Source organism: Gobio gobio (genome assembly GCF_949357685.1).
Source record: "Gobio gobio genome assembly, chromosome: 17".
In the NCBI taxonomy this organism is placed as follows: Eukaryota; Metazoa; Chordata; class Actinopteri; order Cypriniformes; family Gobionidae; genus Gobio; species Gobio gobio.
In genome coordinates, this window is record NC_137110.1 from 35,033,658 (window position 1) to 35,051,799 (window position 18,142).

General features: G+C 37.1%; 1 protein-coding gene across 2 annotated transcripts; it reads right to left on the minus strand.

Moving 5' to 3' along the window:
* Positions 1 to 69: 69 nt before the first annotated feature.
* Positions 70 to 17,849, minus strand: slc19a1 (solute carrier family 19 member 1). Of its 2 annotated transcripts, none has more exons than XM_079841860.1 (6): positions 17,765 to 17,849; positions 16,524 to 17,120; positions 6,313 to 7,087; positions 4,976 to 5,168; positions 4,451 to 4,592; positions 70 to 1,479 (listed from the first exon to the last, which is right to left on the minus strand). In XM_079841860.1, exons 2-6 carry the CDS (start codon positions 16,785 to 16,787, stop codon positions 1,279 to 1,281), a joined length of 1,575 nt encoding a protein of 524 aa, XP_079697986.1. In that variant the 5' UTR covers positions 16,788 to 17,120; positions 17,765 to 17,849; the 3' UTR covers positions 70 to 1,278. The 2 variants fall into 2 exon arrangements, with proteins under 2 accessions (XP_079697986.1, XP_079697985.1); XM_079841859.1 differs by having other exon boundaries at positions 17,403 to 17,849.
* Positions 17,850 to 18,142: the final 293 nt, after the last annotated feature.

An 18,142-nucleotide genomic window follows, 5' to 3' on the forward strand; every position in this document is an offset into this window, starting at 1 on the left:
TAAGAAATTTTTCTCTAAAGCTGCTTTTAAACAACATGGAATTTACAAAATACTATATAAACAAAAACTACAAAAAACTTTTTATTTAATAAGAATTTATTTGTAATTAGACATGGTCTGGAGCTCCTATAATGTGAACACACTATATTATAAAAAAAACAGCAGTAATTATTTAAAAATACAGTAGAACTAAGCAAGTGTCCTGTGTACAATACGATCTTGTTTGTGTCAAATTACGGTAAACTATACAAGTTTCAGTTTTTAACATTCTCAACTATCAAGAACTAAGTAATACATTTGTTACAGTATTTATACATCTTTGTGTGCATTAACTGATGTTCACAAATACAGCTTTTGATTTTAATTAGTAAATGTTGGAATTAACATTAAGATTAATAAATGCTGTAGAAGTATTGGTCATTCTTCGTTCATGTTGACTAAAGTAGTAGTAACTAATGAAACCTTATTGTAAAGTGTTCTAAAAGTGTAAAATTTCTATAAGAATTCTAAAAAAAAATGGTTCACATTGAAAAAACATGGTCAGTTAATTTGCATATTTTTTCCTTTATCAACAAAAATATTTCCAAAAGAGCTAAAAGCATTAAACTATGCATGTCACCAATCATTGCACATAATTGAGAGAGTGTGAATGCAGCAATTTCCCCTCCATGTTTTGAACATTATCACTCCACGCTAGCTCCACTACAGGTTTTCAATTCCCCAGTCCTACTTACTGGTGAGCAGGACCCATTTCTAAGCGATCCTTGAGCGAAAGAAAACACTGGAAGTAAAACTCCCCCAGTCAGCTTCCACTGGACGCCATCCGATCACATATAATTATCAGCCTGGAACACTGCTTGGCCAATCAATTTACAGAACTAGAACTGTTGTGCAATAATAATTATTTAAACTTTAATATTGCGCTCCAAATAATACTTCTGGCATCACGGTACTCTGAAGTTATAGAGTAAACCTATCAGATGCTAGAAAGCCAAACTTGCCATGTTTGGCTTCCAAACATTCTTTATAAAATAATTTTACATCATCTTTGTTAACCCTAACAAATATAACCTTATAAAATAACAAACAATCAAACAAAAGACATCTAGATCTGACAACATCTCGTTCTGAGACTTCATTTTCCATTGTCATACCATCCTACTGACCTCAATCATTACATTTACTTTCCACAAAATGAATAATTCGATTTTGAGGTTTAAAAAACAAATTCTCTGATTTTGAAGTAACAGTTAAAGAGAGGCACAGTTCCTTTGAATCTCATGTCTTGATGCTGGCTCCATTAGGTGCGGTTGTGCACTCACTAGCAGCTGATGCCATGGGACTAAGTTCAGTGGCTATGGCTACTTCTGAAGCCTCCTGCCCTGCTCTTTGATTGCGGTAATGGCACGTGATGACAAAGGCACTACAGCCCAGATAAATCACAGTCAGCAGAGTGAAGTAAAAGAAATAAACAAAAAACTGCAAGAGAAAGAGAGAAACAGAATCAGGCCAAAATCATTCTGCATTATAATGTTAATGTAATTTCCTCTATTTATTGCCAAGACCCATTTCTTAATACTTGGGTCACTTTTTGAAAACTCTTCACACAGTGACCAAAAAAGCAGTCTATGTGAGCTAAACTGGATCCTTTATTATTGCTTTGACAAAAAAAAAATGAAATGACAGACACAAGCACCACCAAAACTATGTACCTACAGATCAATTTGTATATATTTGCATACTCTTTTCAAAACTGTTAAAGCAGGGGTCTCAAACTCGCGGTCCGCAGGATGATATTTTGTGGCCCCCTACTTGACTTCAAAGTTTAGTGTTAGTGCGGCCCGCGCGTTGCTCTGAAAAGCACCTTTTTGCTGAGATGTTGCGTATGTAGCGCTTGCCGCACTTGCAGCCTCCTGACCTGTGTGTGTGTGTGTGTGTGTGTGTGTGTGTGTGAATGTGAGTGAGAGAGAGAGAGAGAGTGAGAGAGAGAGAGAGAGAGAGAGAGAGAGAGTTGGCTCGCCCCTCCCTCATGCAGTATAATTGGTTGACACCGCGTGATTGACAGGAACAGACATACGAAGCTGATCAGACAGTTGAAACGAATGTGGTCTAACAGCACTCGTCAATGTCAAAATTATTGAGATGGCCAATCAAATCAAAGTAGGCGGGGTTTACGTTCTCTTATGGCTCGTGCACACTGCACAGTCTTCACACACAGACGAGCGCGTCAATCTATCGCTTAATGCCGTTGCTGAGAGAGACTCTATTCTTTCCGGTGAAATCACAAAACAAAATGCAAACGTGTCCATGGTTTTATTATACAATCATTGATGAACATCTTTGATTTTAATGAAGAAAAACTATATGAGAGCGGATAAGAACCCGGAACCTTTGACACGGTTGACAAAAATTCTACCATCAGACCACTAGAGAATTCGAAAGTTTATCGCGGATCTATGTATTTATTCACTCACTCATGCGAAGAATATCGGGACTAATAATATATTTGACAAATTAATGCAAATATTGTTTACAAATAGTCCCAAAAAGATTATTTCCCAACTAGAATTAGACCTAGAATTTCGCTCATTGTTCTGTTTGACCTAGTTACGGCCTTGCTGTGAATAAGTCGATTATTTAAAATAAAATTAAAATCATTCATTATTTCATATTACATGGTTTAATTTCTATAGGCTATATTTAGTTCAAATTCAGAGGAACAGTTTATGTTCAGAAGAAACATTCATGTTGAAGAACTGTTAATAATAAAGATTGAGAAGATTGGATCAGTTGTGCTACTTTTTTTTGGAATACTTTAAACACTTTTTATGTGTAATACTTGATGTGGCCCAGCCTGACCCAGAGTCTACCTCCAGCGGCCCCCAGGTAAAATGAGTTTGAGACCCTAGTGTTAAAGGGTTAGTTGACCCAAAAAGGAAAATTCTGTCATTTACTCACCCTTACGTCATTCCAAAACCATAAGACTTTTGTTCATCTTCTAAACACAAATGAGGATATTTTTTTATGAAATGAGCGATTTCTGTCCCTCCACTGGCAATTTACACAATTACCACATTTCTTTGATGCTTCAAAAAGTTTATTGTAGAGATTGTAAAACTAATCCATATAAATTTAGCAGTTTAGTCCAAATCTTCTGAAGAGACATGATCGTTTTATATGATGAACAGATTGAATTTAAGCTTTTATTCACATATAAACATTCATCAACTCACACATCAGTTGTGGTAAACGGAAGCTCAAGCATGTTTGCTTGGCATGCAAGAACCAATGAGGTTCATTATTGTTACGCAGCACATTTGTGCTTCCACAAGAACCAATGAGGTTTGTTCTCGTGCGTCGAAACAAGTACGGTTGAGCTTCTGTTTATGTTCACTGATCTGTATTTATATATGAATAAAATCGTAAATTCCATCTGTTCATCACAAAGTGATCGAGTCTTTTCATAAAAAATTTACTAAACCACCCGATCATATGGATTAGTTTTACGATCTCTTTATGAACTTTTTGAAGCGTAAAAGTGGTCGTACAGGTTTGGAACGACACGCGAGGGAGTAAATAATGACAATTTTCATTTTTGGGTAAACTAACCAATTCAATCAATTTCATAACTATCTATACAAAAGTGTGAAAACTTGACATATACTGCAGTGTATTCTGTACGGTGACGCATTGCTGCCACATACATATAATTTTTCCACGCAATTATGTCGTAATAACGAGATGTTATGTTGTTTTCCTAAGGCTGAAACTATAGCGTCTTTCTGTTTTTAATACATTTGTTGAATATATGTCTTAATTACAGTAGGCCTATTATAGATAGTTATGATATTTGTGGCTGCACCGGGGTCCGTTATTTAGGCTACTAGGTTAAAGTAACGCCACTGAGGCTAATCATGAGCGGTCCATGCATGGCACCTTACCCATGGCTATCTGTTATGAACTGTAGGCTACATCAATAAATTACAATAATTTCGTGCTATGGGCTCTGCCATTGATACAGGCAGTGGAAGAGCCTATTTTATGCTGAGCTTGCTTCTGCTTTTCAAACATGGAAGTGCGACAAAGGCGTCACCGTAATTCTGAACCATAGCGAGGTGTCATTATTGTTTTGTGAAGATATTTTACAAAAGAAATCACTGTGTAATGCTACATGTTGTTAGTGGTTTTTAGGTCATTGTTTATGACAATGTGTGTTTGTTAGGTGAAAACCTTTGCTAGTCTTCTAGAAGAATGAGTTGATTTGAGACATGTATGAAGTGTTGTGGTGGAAGTTTTAGTGCATTTTGAATGTGAAATTAACTGCTGTGGCAAACTGAAAGTTAGTAAAGGGTACTGTGTGAAAAGTTTTGAAAGAGTGACCCGAGTGTTGAGTATTGGTCCTGTTTTTCTGTGTAACTGTATACAGAAGTCAATCTAGAATTTTACACACCTGAGAATGAACATTCAAAGCCAATCCCCTCTTATCTGCCACAATGATAGTGATGACCGTCTTCAGGATTGTTCCAAAAAAAGTGTTTACTCCAAACACTAAAGCACACAATTCTTTAGTGAGAGAGGAGGCAATCTGGAAACTGAGAGGAAAAACACTAAATTAATTATTTACGGACAAAATGCAGAGAAAATCTGGATAATTGTAAAAAAAAAAAAAAAAGTTATTTCATTGTAAATTTGTTTATTTTCTTTAAATGGTTTAATTTCCTTAGTGTTTTTCTTTTAGCTTCATCAAAAGCTCCTTATGTGGCAAAAAACAACAAACTTCAAATTCTTGCTCTCTGTGAAATAAATGTTTTTACAGGTGCATACAACTCATCTCCGCCTTTTAAAACAATCACTTCAAAACATTACATGCAATGTGTGCCATTGCCTTTTAATGTGGGCTTTTAACAAATAAAATGCATGAAAAAATATTTTAAATACACTTAATAATAAAAATAAATCTGTTTATTTCACTCACATGGCAATAGGCACCAGAAACTGGTAGAAGCCTTTGAACAGGGCATATGAAACATAGCAAACCCAGATATTTTCTGTGATGCCCATGAGAAGCAGTAGACCGGCCTGTGCCGCAGTGATCAATCCAATCACCAGTTCAGACCAAAGATTCCATCGAATTTTCACATAGCCTGCTGCAAAAGACGTGATTGCACCTATGGAGCACATGAAATGGGATTGTCATGTAACTATCATGCTGATTAAGAAAGTCAAAATTTGTGCATGAAAATCTGAAAAATTGAAAACAAATTCTACTTGTGTCATTTACACCATGGGTTCTTCATTCCTGGTCCTGGAGAGATGCTTTCCTGCAGAGTATAGCTCAAACTCTGATTAAACGCACCTGTATCAACTAAAAACTCTGCAGGGAAGTGGCTTTCCAGCACCAGGAATAAGGATGGTTTACGTTTTGTTTTCTTGTGTTTGCCAAGCACGTGTCATGCCCAAGCTCAAAGGTTGAGGAACATGAACTTTGCTTGTAATAAACCATCATGTAAGATGTAAACCTCAATTAGGATTTCGATTAATGCGATACGTCAAGATACTAGTAAAAAGATAACAACAACAACTGTAGGTCACAATGACTGGGCAATTGCATTGGGAGCCCTGATGACCCAGATCGAAATTCTTGCCGATACAAATAAGCAGATAATTAGGAAAACCAATAAATGGCCATTATTATAAATCCATAGTATTTAGATTTTTTTTTTAAAAGAGATAATTAAAACTGTAGTTTGTCTGCTAAAGTGGTTTAATTATTGCCCAAATGCAATTGGAAATGCATAGTTTATTGTACTTTTAATAAATAAACAAACTTATGTTATGCTACTACGCATAATGTTATCACTACACTCACACAGCAACTCACTATGACTTGCCCTCTTAAACAAAACACGTGTATATATCCCATTTTTGCTCATTACCATAACTGAACTCCAGCTCCGTCCGGAGGCTTCCTAAAGCTCAGAGATTGTACACACTGTAAAGACAGTAACTTCTAATGTATTGCAGAGCACATACTGTATCGCGCATACGTTATCCGAGCACTAACGCGAATGACTGATGTAGCATTAAAGTTTGCAAAACAAATCTTGCTCCATCCTTTATCTTTACTCAAAGTAGTAAGAATGACAAACAATCTGCATTAATAGACAGTTTTAGGTAATGCTTTAGCCCACAGCAGATTTACAGTAGTAATAAGACAGTAACAACATGAGTGGATGCTACTTACTAAAAAACTGATTCTGTGGTTGAGTTTTAACAAATAAAGCAACTACAACAAGATATAATCCATCTTACCTAATAATGTAGAGGCAGCCTCAACCGCTCCATTGTAGACATGCTTGTTTTCTGTGGCAGTGTAGACTTCATTCCATAGGATGTGCACATAAAACACAACTAAATAGTAACCAGTTGAGTTGAACACCCACCACAAGCTCCAGAGCCTTAAACTAGGTACTTTCACAACATTCTTTAACTCCTTCAGCATCTGAATAAACACTGAATTTGCCCAAGAAAGGGATTTGTGGTTACTGCCCAGCGCTCTGCCATCCTTCTCCTCAGGCTTCATTCTGGCCAATTCCGATTGAGCTGCTTCCTTCCTCTCCTCCTCTAGGCGGGTTTTGTTGAAAAACAGGCTACGCTTGGGCCATGGCAAGCAGAAGGACAAGAGTAGCCCAAAAGTGACAAATCCCAGAGAGACAGCGCTTAACGTCATGTATGATACTTCCCCTAGTGACACACACATCTGTCCCAGCACAGAGCTTGTGAAGACTCCCATTAGCACAGATGAGCGAGAGTAGCTGGCTACGCGTTGGTAAACAGCCGCTGGTACTAGCGAGAATATGTAGGAGGAGTACGCCACACGGGCAGCCATGGTGATGCCATAAAAGAACTCCATAAACTGCATTTCCAGCAACGAGTTGCCCAAAAGCAGCAAGAGCCAAATGGAAACATTACTCAAGCTCTGAAGGATCAGCACAGGTTTGTAGCGTAGGTAATCTGTCAGCAGAAACACAGGCACCAGCACGGCCATATAGGAATATGAGAGGACTGGGTTGATTTCATTGGTAACCTGAGAAGAACACAGAAAGTCATTGTTATATCTGATATGGGGTAGAGGGAAAGCAGGGATAATTGCAATACTCATATATAACATCAGTAATAACATAATAGACAATGCACTTACTTACCTCCACCACCAGGAATATACAGTGTGGAACATCAGATTATAAATACCCATGATTATGAATACCCAATTGTTAAACCCAGGTAAAGTATGAGCAGTGTGAAACAACATAGCCAAGGATTCCATTTATACAGGGTTTAGAATGACTCGGTTAACTATTTCAAGTGACAATATGCCATATAGAACGAGGCTAGTGCACATGGATCCATACATTTGATAGTTATATTAACCTCTTTAACTCCAAGCACCCTGATAAGGGTCAGAAATTATGTCATCAAGTATAAACGTTACATTTTTAAATGTCTGTGGAGGAGCTCTGCCCTCAGATGTGGTACCATTTGAAAGCTTAGAATGTCTACATTTTTACAGCTCAGACAACATGTTTGTCTCTTTTAGCAGTATTTTATCTAACACCTAAGGGTTTCCTGTAAAATGACACCAAAATTGTGTATTTAGACCACTGTTTATGGGTATGGGAAGCTTTTCAATTTGGGTAGTCCAAATCCAGGCGGAAATCCCCAAAAATGGTCTGTGTGTTCACACTGTGCGGTCTTATGCAGTGGCAAAGCTACGGGTGGGCCCGGGCCCACCCACTTTGAATTGTGGCCCACCCAAAACATAGTTGGTAATTTTCCTAAAAGATATATGCATCTTAAAAATAATTTAATAAGAAATAATAATTATTAGGGAAGTCACAAATCTCAATATAATATTGAACCGTTCGGTACGGCATTCACGGTTCAATACGCGCTTGTGAATTCGCTTTTGCATTTAATTAATTATTTTTCTACAAATTCTATCATTTGCCTCATCCCAATATACTGAACAACACGACATACATTCACATCACACGTTAGTGGTAGAGTTATACTCACGGAACACCATAGTTATTCACAATCACGAAAAATCATTATTTGCATGCGCTTTAAAGCCTTGTCGTTAAACATTTCGTTCGCGTGCTTATGCACGGTTTTAACATTCGCTTTTCCGAGCGCACGCAAACGCCTGTCAAACACGTTATTACTGGACTAAGTAGTCGTCTTACAGGGTTTTTCCTGGGTCAAAAATGGTCTTCGGTGGTGGCTGACACATGGTCCTCCATACACACACACGCACGCACAGTAAAAAAGTACCCTACCCACGTGATCTGCAAGCGCAATACTGACAATACATTTTAAATAAATTCAAAGAAAGTTTGTAACTTTTGCTTATCTTATTTTGATCCCACATGAAAAAATACTATAGTATATTATAGTAAAATTACTCTAGTAAATACTATAGTGTTTTTGAACGTACTATAGTAAATATACTACAGTAAATTAACAAAGTGTAGTAAATACTATAATATACTACAATTTACTGTAGTATCTTTACTATAGTATGGTTCAAAAACACTATAGTAATTTTACTATAATATACTATAATATACTATAGTATTTTTTCATGTGGGATACCTTGATGTTTGCTTTTGTTCCTCATTTTTACACTATTTACTGATAATTGTTTTGGCATATAATCATATCAATATTAAAAAGTAGTATTAAAAAAAAAAGAACAAATAGCTTCAGTGTTTCCCCTAGGTTTACAGCTTTGGGGGGGGGGGGGGGGGGGCCTCCCGAAACTACTAGTGTCGTGGAGCTGGAGTGTTACGGATACTCGGTGTTGCCATAGACAATAAATAAATAAATTAATTTGGTAAATAAATATAAACAAACATTTTTTATACATCACACAACTATTTACAACACAACAGAGGTTGGCTTAGCTTGAGTTTTTGCTCTGGATTTTGTTGCTTTTAAGAAAAAAAACCCTAATTTTTGCCCGTTTAGGTTCGTCACCTTCTCCATTGCATTTTTACATTTTTACCATTAAAGTTACTACACGCAAATCCGTGTTTTTTTTTTTTTGTTGTTGTTTTTTTGGGGGGGAATATATTTCAGGGCTCAATGCTAAGGATTTTTTTCAGGGGTTCAAATTTTTACTTGCCCTGTCAGAATTTTCACTGACCCCACCACAAAAAAAAGACAAATAAAATAAAATAGGCCTAGTATTGTTTTTGAGCCATATAAGCTTAATAAATAAGGTTATGACTCTAAAAACTAAAATTCTAACTCATATATTTTTTTATAGCTATTGTTAAAGACCGTCAGTAATAAAATAAGAACAAATAATCAAATTATGAGCAAAAGCACAAATAAATACAGCAGAACAAACATATACAAATGAAATAAACAGTTATTTTCATGTAGGTCTAAACTAGATTGTCAGGTACAAAAATAGTAATCAAATGTAAAATATCACTGCATAGTCTGCATAAAATGATATGTCACTGCATAAAAATACAGATTAATCCTTATTTAAAGTTATTCAGTCAAGAGCAGTGAGTGATTTTTTTTTTGTCTTTTGTTATCTCAATATTTGTATAGCCAATGACGATATTTTCCGGCTTTCCGTGTTTTCACTGTTATACGGTAGGGGGCGCTGTAGCGCATTTCCTGCACGAGAACAGAATCTCCTGATCAAAACACTGCCGAAGAAGCAACGTGCGATATCATAAGCAGATGCATATGTAAAATAAGGCGATCATCACCATTAAACAGCATATACATCACAACTGCCTAATGTTATTGAATGAACTGTCAACCCAGGACGAGTTCTAGGACTGTGAGGCTTTGGGGTGTTGATGGACTCGATCTACAGCATCTGTGTTTTGTTCATCGTTCAGACGTAACGTTAGTCTTTTACAAAAACGTGCTTTTTTCAGCTTTATGCTCAAAATGTTGCTTTTTCATGAAACTTGTAACATTCAAGTGTTGATTAAAAAAATAATATATGAAGCTGGAATAAAACAGTGGGTCAGTTCTTTCTTTTGATATATTGCATGTTTAGATATTCTGTGGACAATTAAAACTTACAAACTTGACCATAAATGCTGGCGGTGACTGGCAAATTTCATGTTTACGTTGATTTAAAAGACCTAACCGACTATGTTTACGATGATACTCAACAAGACAGGCATTTTGATATCATTTTGTGTGAATATTCGCGCGCTGTGAGACGCGCGTGTGTGTGTATGTGTGTTGTGTTGCTGCCCTTCGCGAGTATCAAACTGAGACACTTTCTCGTCTATGAGCGCTTGGCTTGAATATTTAAATTACCAAGGCTTAAAAATGCGCAAATGATCAGTTTCCGTGAAGATGCAGCTCTGGGAGTGTCTTTCACGCTAGCACTGAACCATCGGGCAATTCTTATTGTCGACCGTTATGACAAATATTTTTTGTCACTCATTCAGGGGGGGCGGGGGGTCGTTTTGGGAGGGCGGGGCGCCCCCCCTGAACAATGGTAGGGGAAACACTGAGCTTAATTTTCTGCCATATACAATTTCATAAAATTATCAGCTAGCTAATAACAACTTTGGTCTGGTTTCACCTCACTCCAGTCTAAACTAAGTGATTTATAGGCTATTTATTTTACTACACATTATGAACATAAATAAGCTGAAAGACTGGATAATTAAAACTAACTCTTACACCCACTTTTGCTAAATTGTGTAAGCACACTTGTGTTCTCATTTCAGATGTGTTCTGAGTAAATGATTAAACTGATTCATGAGTTCAGTGTTGGACGGATCAGTTGTTCTAACCAGTCGTTAAAATGATTCGGTTCAAAGGAGTCATTATGGCGAATCGGACATTAGCAGACGCTTTATGTGCAAATCCCGTCTGTTAGAACATCGCAAAAGATTTGTCAACACACAGAAAACACTTCATAACGGGATAGGATTTGTTTCCCGTTTATTGAAAGTATGGTTTATGTCAGCTGGTCAGAGAATCAGTCAATGTTTTTTGAGGGCTTTTCACACCCAGCGGTAATTAAAGGAAAACATCGTCTGATAGCGTCACATGCAACATGGATTCGCTCTTCCGACCTTTTGATTAACGTAATATGTGAAATATTTGAAAGCGAATGCTTATTTTGAAGACAGAGAGCGTGCGAGCGGGGGAGGAGCTCTGATCGTTCTCTCTGTCACTCAGTTACAAGCGCAGCATCTATTCTACATCATTCATAAATCACAATAACTCATCAAATAAAGCTTTGGCGGGACAAAAATATGTTTTGGCGGCCACCAAAAAATTTTCAATGTAGGTAAAACCCTGGTCTTACTGCGCTAATACTGTCAAATACACACAAGGTTAACATAAAAACAGTCGGTTATGTCTAAAGTGACAGTAAAATCGGCGTGTGTCTGTATATTAGATGCACGCAGGTCTTAAATTGACAGCAGCGCAGCCTAGTGAACACGTTGTCCTTAAAGGGACAGTTCTTCTCTAAAATTATGTCATTATTTACTCACTCTAATATTGTTCCAAACCTGTATTCATTTCTCGATGACAGAATTTACATTTTTGAGTGAACTATCCCTTTAATGTTAATACAACAACAAAAGACAAAGAGAAAATCACTCACTGCTCTTGACTGAAAAACTAATACAGTAGCTAAGAATCAATGTATATTTTATAGTGAAGTCTATGTAGTGTTTTATTTTTACATTTATTCATTCAATTTCATACTTAAATGCTGCTGTACAGCTCTGTGCTGCCAGTGTAAATCTTTTTTTTTCAATTCTTTTAAGTAAAATAAAAAATAATTTACTAGAGTATTTTGCAATATTTTTTTTTCTTTTTTCTCCTTAACCTCTTGCTGTTCCTGTCGTTTGCAATATTTTTTTTTATTTTTTCTCCTTAAAGGGTTAGTTCACCCAAAAATGAAAATTCTGTCATTAATTACTCACCCTCATGTCGTTGGACACCCGTAAGACCTCCGTTCATATTCGGAACACAAATGAAGATATTTTAGTTGAAAGCTGATGCTGAGAAACGCTTCAGACAGGCCTCCATTGGCATTCAGTACATTGACACTTCCAAGATCCATGAAAGGCACTTAAAACATCGTTACAAAGTCTATCTCACCACAGTGGCTCTACAATAATCTTACGATGCGACAACAATAGTTTTTGTGCGCAAAAAAAAATCAAAATAACACTTTTATCCAACTTGTTCTCGACTTCCGTGTGTGCCTCCACGACGCATGCGCGAGAATATGACGCAGATCCGGCGTTCGGACATATGACCCAGAAGCGATTTGTTTACGAGCAGAGGAAGACGCGCGTGTCTAAGCTGTTGGATTCTACATTGATCGTGCTTTAGGTCTCGGCGTAGTGCTCAAAATGGGGCTTAAGTGTGTATTTCATGGATTCCCGAACACCGGCGCTACGTCATATTCTCGCGCATGCGTCGTGGAGGCACACACGGAAGTCGAGAACAAGTTGGATAAAGGTGTTATTTTGATTTTTTTTGCGCACAAAAACTATTGTCGTCGCATTGTAAGATTATTGTAGAGCCACTGTGGTGAGATAGACTTTGTAACGATGTTTTAAGTGCCTTTCATGGATCTTGGAAGTGTCAATGTACTGAATGCCAATGGAGGCCTGTCTGAAGCGTTTCTCAGCCATCAGCTTTCAACTAAAATATCTTCATTTGTGTTCCGAATATGAACGGAGGTCTGACGGGTGTCCAACGACATGAGGGTGAGTAATTAATGACAGAATTTTCATTTTTGGGTGAACTAACCCTTTAACCTCTTGCTGTTCCTGTCGCCTAAGAATAGAATAGCAAAAAACTGATGGGACAAGCCATCAGAACCGAACCGACCCGAAGGTATGTATTGAACCGTGGACTAACTGTTTTGTTGCATCCCTAATAATTATAATAATGTCTTATCACAGTATAACTTTATTTATTTAGTTAAAAGAATGATTAAATGCAGTTTTCCATGGTCAATTGGACGGAGCCCGTCTTCTCAGAGTAATATTGCAGAAGGACATGCAAAGGTAAGCACAAACATTTATAGTGTATAGTTAAATGTTTTTAAACATATTGTCACTGTCTTGCAGAAACGTCTCCTAATTGTATCTTTTTTTCATAAAATCACCCTTCATTTCTCTCTGTGGGTTTTGAAATGAAAAGTATTAAAATGACCTTGTGACTAAACCACGCAATTCCATTGGCTTTTCAAACTGTCAGTCAACACTCATAACTCCGACCCATCTCTGAAGTGCCGCTGCCGCATGCTGATTGGAGATAGATCGCTGCTTGTTTACAATGTTAGGGTAAATAAAGAACTGTTTCTTTGAATAAGTAAAGGGTTTACTTTACTGAAGAAACACTATATAAAAAGGCTAATGTTTTATGTGTTTGAGGAGCAGAGAAAAATGTCTTAGTGTAACATTTATCATCGAGTCATAGCCAATCTTTAAAGGGCATTTTGCAGGTTAAATTTTTTTCCAGATTAATATATAACCTTGTATGAAAATACCATATGAAAAGGTAAGGCAGGATTTTAAATGTTTTATAAAGACATAAGAGCACAAATTTAGTAGATAAAGTGGCCGTTTCGTTGGATGCTTGGAAAAAGTGCTTTTTTTTTTTCAACATCGCGTCATATTACGTCACGAGAGGGAGTCGTTCGCCCAGCTCTGCGTTGGCTCAGTGCAGATTAGGTTGGTATTCAGTAGAGTCTGTGTATTTTCGGTAGTTTTTCTATTCCAATTTATCATTGTCATGTTAAATTATTGTGTCCAGCCTGTCTGGACATCGAGTCTACAGGTTTCCTAAAAAAAAAAAAGTTAGAAATTCAGCATGGTGGCGTTTTGTGCAGGTGAAGAAACGGGACTTCCCTTTGCGCATCTGCTTCGAAACACGCGGTGGTGTGTATAGTTCTTTAGACCGCAGGATTATCATCCCGGCGATATGATGGAGTCAAACATTGTTATACTCATGTAAGGCCCGCTACTCACTGGCTACGTGACGTTAGCGTGGCGTTTTCTATGTCTTTACACACCAGAAGAGTGTCTGACGGTGCTGCTGCTGCTAGGTGACGTACAGGGAGGGCTATACTTCATGTTACACTACTGATACAGCAAAGACCACGCGTGCGTCTCAATCAGCTCCCTAGTTCAGAAGTCAGGGCACTGATCAGGACATAAGTCAATGGGCTGACTCCCTGATCAGTGCCCTGACTACTGAACTAGGGAGCTGATTGAGTTGCACGTCGGCAGTATTGATGGCAAAATAGGCTACAGAATATTTAGTTCTGTATTAACAGGTACTATTTGAAAATCGAAAAAAAAAATTATTTCTTAATTACAATTAAATCTGCATTTATGTCAAAACCTAGACTTTCAAACATCAAAATGTCATTTATTAATATGTATTCGTGTCAAAATGACAAACAGCTTTTCCTATTCTACTTTGCCTGGAAACGCTTCCAACACACTTGCGTGTCGTGAAAAATATGCGTCGGTTCTATTTCTAGCATGCTTTCGGCGCGGCTCGAGCCGTGCGTGCACGCAGCCAGTGTGTGACATTAATTCTCAGAAATCAAATTTGCTGTTCAAAAACCTCAAAACTCCATTTGACCTTGATTTTGGTAAAATGTTAATAATATGGTGACATGTGCAAGTGTGTGACCAATGACCATATATACGATACATTAATTCATTCATTCATGTAGGTTCTTTATTATTTGCTCTTTTGTAACTTTGAACTTGAAACTGTGCTGCGTTTATTTCTGATAATTTGGCATGCCGTTTTCATACTTGATACGATTTGCCCACCCTGTTTTATGAAGGCACACCCGTCTGAACATTTCTGGCCTTGCCCCTGGTCTTATGCATGTACAGATATGTAACAAGATGGCCCCATCCCAAATGGGACCCTAAACACTAGCAGTATTCCTACAAGTCCGCAGTTTCGCAAATAAGTGCTACTTTGGCCCTGTCCCAAACGACACCCTAAACTCTTGCAGTTTTCCAACAAGTCCGCACTTTTGTGACGTAATGCCGCTTAGACTGTCGGGAAGAAGTCCGCTGCAGTAGCCATTGTGTAAGTGCATATGAAGTGTGCCATTTGGGACAGGACTTATGTCACTGTTAAAGCCCACCTTTTATAATCTAGATATTTGTCTAGTGTTTGAGGATGTTTTGTATTGAATAACATTAGAATAATTCACATTACTTTTCATTATGGTTACATTTATTGCATACCACTATTATAAAGCATACATTTAAAATCAGCCTTTGTGTACTTCTAGTTTGATTGCATTCGACTTGATTCATTTAGAATTTTCGCTCATGGGTAATGACTGCTAAGTTGTGGCGAAACTTCAAAACGGTAGGCTAAATTTTTACTGAGCAAATCAACAAAAACCAAAATGAATGATGCCTACTCTGCCTAATGCATAACTTAGACCTGCATTTTTAATACCTTAGCAAGAAGATGAGGAAAAATGTCCCTTTTTCAGATGATTAAGATTAAGTGTCTTAATCCATGTCAAAGACACTAGGCTATAAACAAATAAAAACTGGCACTTGGTCTATTTTGCAGTGGAAAATTCCCATACAGATATGCTGTACATGTGGTCGACTAATTGGCTTTTGCCAAAACAATGGCAGTCTAACTGAATGTTTAGAAAATATTCAGTTAGAGCTTTATAAATTCAGTAGTACAGCGTGGGCAAATTCATTTTGTAATCCAGGATTTAGAAGTGTGGTAACACTTTACAATAAGGTTTCATTAGTTAACTACACTAGTTGAAGAATGGACAATACTTCTAAAGCATTTTTTAATCTATGTTAATTTCAACATTTACTAATATATTATTCAAATCAAATAATGTTGTTTTTTTGTTAACATTAGTTAATGCACTGTGAAGTAACATGAACAAACAATGAACAGCTGGATTTTTATTAACTATAATGTTATTAACAAATAGTAACAAATGTATTGCTCATGGTTAGTTCATGTTAGTTAATGCATTAACTAAATGTTAACAAATGAGACCTTATTGTAAAGTGTTACCAGAAGTGTTTGCAAAAGATAATTTTATGATTAATAACTTTAATGAGTCTGGAAGGGTTCAGTCCTCCCTCAAAGCAAATCTGACCCACTTTGGAGGAATGTGAACTCTGACCACATTCACATGGCTTTTCAGAACCCAGCAGCTGTGCTAAAGTTTTAAGACCAAGTTACACAATCATAACTGTGTATTGACTAGGTATTGGCATCAAAAAAATACATACTGTAGTATGTAAACAGTTTCTAAAGTTTAAGTGTTTACAAAATTGAAAACAAACAAAAAAAAAACTTTTACCCGTATGTTTTATCAGATTGAATAAAGTCTCTCAAACAATTTCATATTTTTAGGTTTCTTCTTTTTTTCCCCACAAACCAGAATAAGATTTAAAATTAAAATAGCACCAGACCTGTCCTCTGGTGAAGTTCTTCTCTGTACTGAGCAGGTATGGTGTGATAAACGGCTCTCCAGGCTTCAGCTGCACCATGAATCCATAGAAACAAAGGTAAACAACGGACCATATCCAGGATCTGGTCTTCTGCGCTTGGGTTTCCAGGTCATCCTTGGATTCAAGGATGACTGACGGAGCCACATTTTCCACAGTGTGTCCATTGCCACCAGTCCTCATTTCATCCTTACCATCCTCTGTCCTTTCATTGCTCACTTCCACCATGTTACAGTAATACTACTGATGCTGTAAAGCTGAATTATTTAAATTATGTAAAAAAAATGCAGAAGGAATGTTGATCCTCAAAGTTAATAGCTGAAGGCTTAGCAGTTTAATGGAGCTTGCAGACCGGTGACAACCAAGTTGCACTAGCCAGGAAATCCTAAATGCGACGTGTTAAATATTACTGGGAACTGAGAGGACACTTTCATAATGATACAGCAATGCGTTAAACTGCTACAATCTGACATTTTCTGTATGTAAGCATTCACCTTTGCCCAGTTTCTAGCGCCGTCAATGATTGAAAAGTTCTACCTAACTGGATGGCACATTGTGATTCTGTAAAGAAGCACAAAGCAAATTGTTAGTTTGATATTTATAATTAAATATATAGGAGAAAAAATAAGTTTTTCCAGATCTAGATAAGTCAGTGATTTTCTTGTTCTTAGGTCTTTAATAACTAATATATTAACTTATACTAATATATTAACTTAACTATAATATACTAACTTAAACAATACCGTCTCTAGAAGACAGCATGAATACTATAATGTTACTATAATGTGCCAGTCAAAGGAATTTCCAGACATGAGTTCTTGGATCTAATGCGAATTAACTTACTGTAAACGTGATGTTGTTTGCACATAATCCTTCTAATGTTCAAGTATGGATCGAGCTGATTCGCGTTATGCTGCCTTCACGTGCTATCGGAAATTTAATCATTCCCACTTCTGAAGTCGTGATAACGAGCTCGAAATGGGAGGGCGTTCATGTGCAATTTTCACCTAGGAAACTCGTATTTACAATAATTCCGAGAGCACGTGAAGTCACTTGCCTGTTGCTTTCCTGTGGTCAATTTAAATAATTTCGTGCTGAGGCTGACTGAGCTAATAATCTATGCGACTGAAAATATTATAGTACAAGTTATTTAAAGGCAGAACGCGACAGACTTTAACCCATTAGAACGGGATGACCACACGTACCAAATCTGTCACTGAGAACTGTTCAGTCTAAAATCCACGAGACACGCATGCACGCCTGCAGTCAGTCGCGCGCCCAATGACCGACGTCTGCGCATGCGCACCGGATGTTCCTCTTAAGCTAAACGAATCGTACTTTTGAGTCGGATCTTTTTCACGAACGCTTCATTCATTGAACATTTCGCAAAACTGGTCTAAATTTGTTCTGAATGAATCAGATTAACTCACTGAATCGATGACTGCATCGTTTCTGTCTCTGGGGAGTTTTATCCTGAAGCACACTCTTATATATTTTTAAATGTCTTTGTATTTGTCAGTCTTATCAACAATGAGTCAAAACAGAGCTGTTCAATCATGATGTAAAATTGTATCGGCTAATCC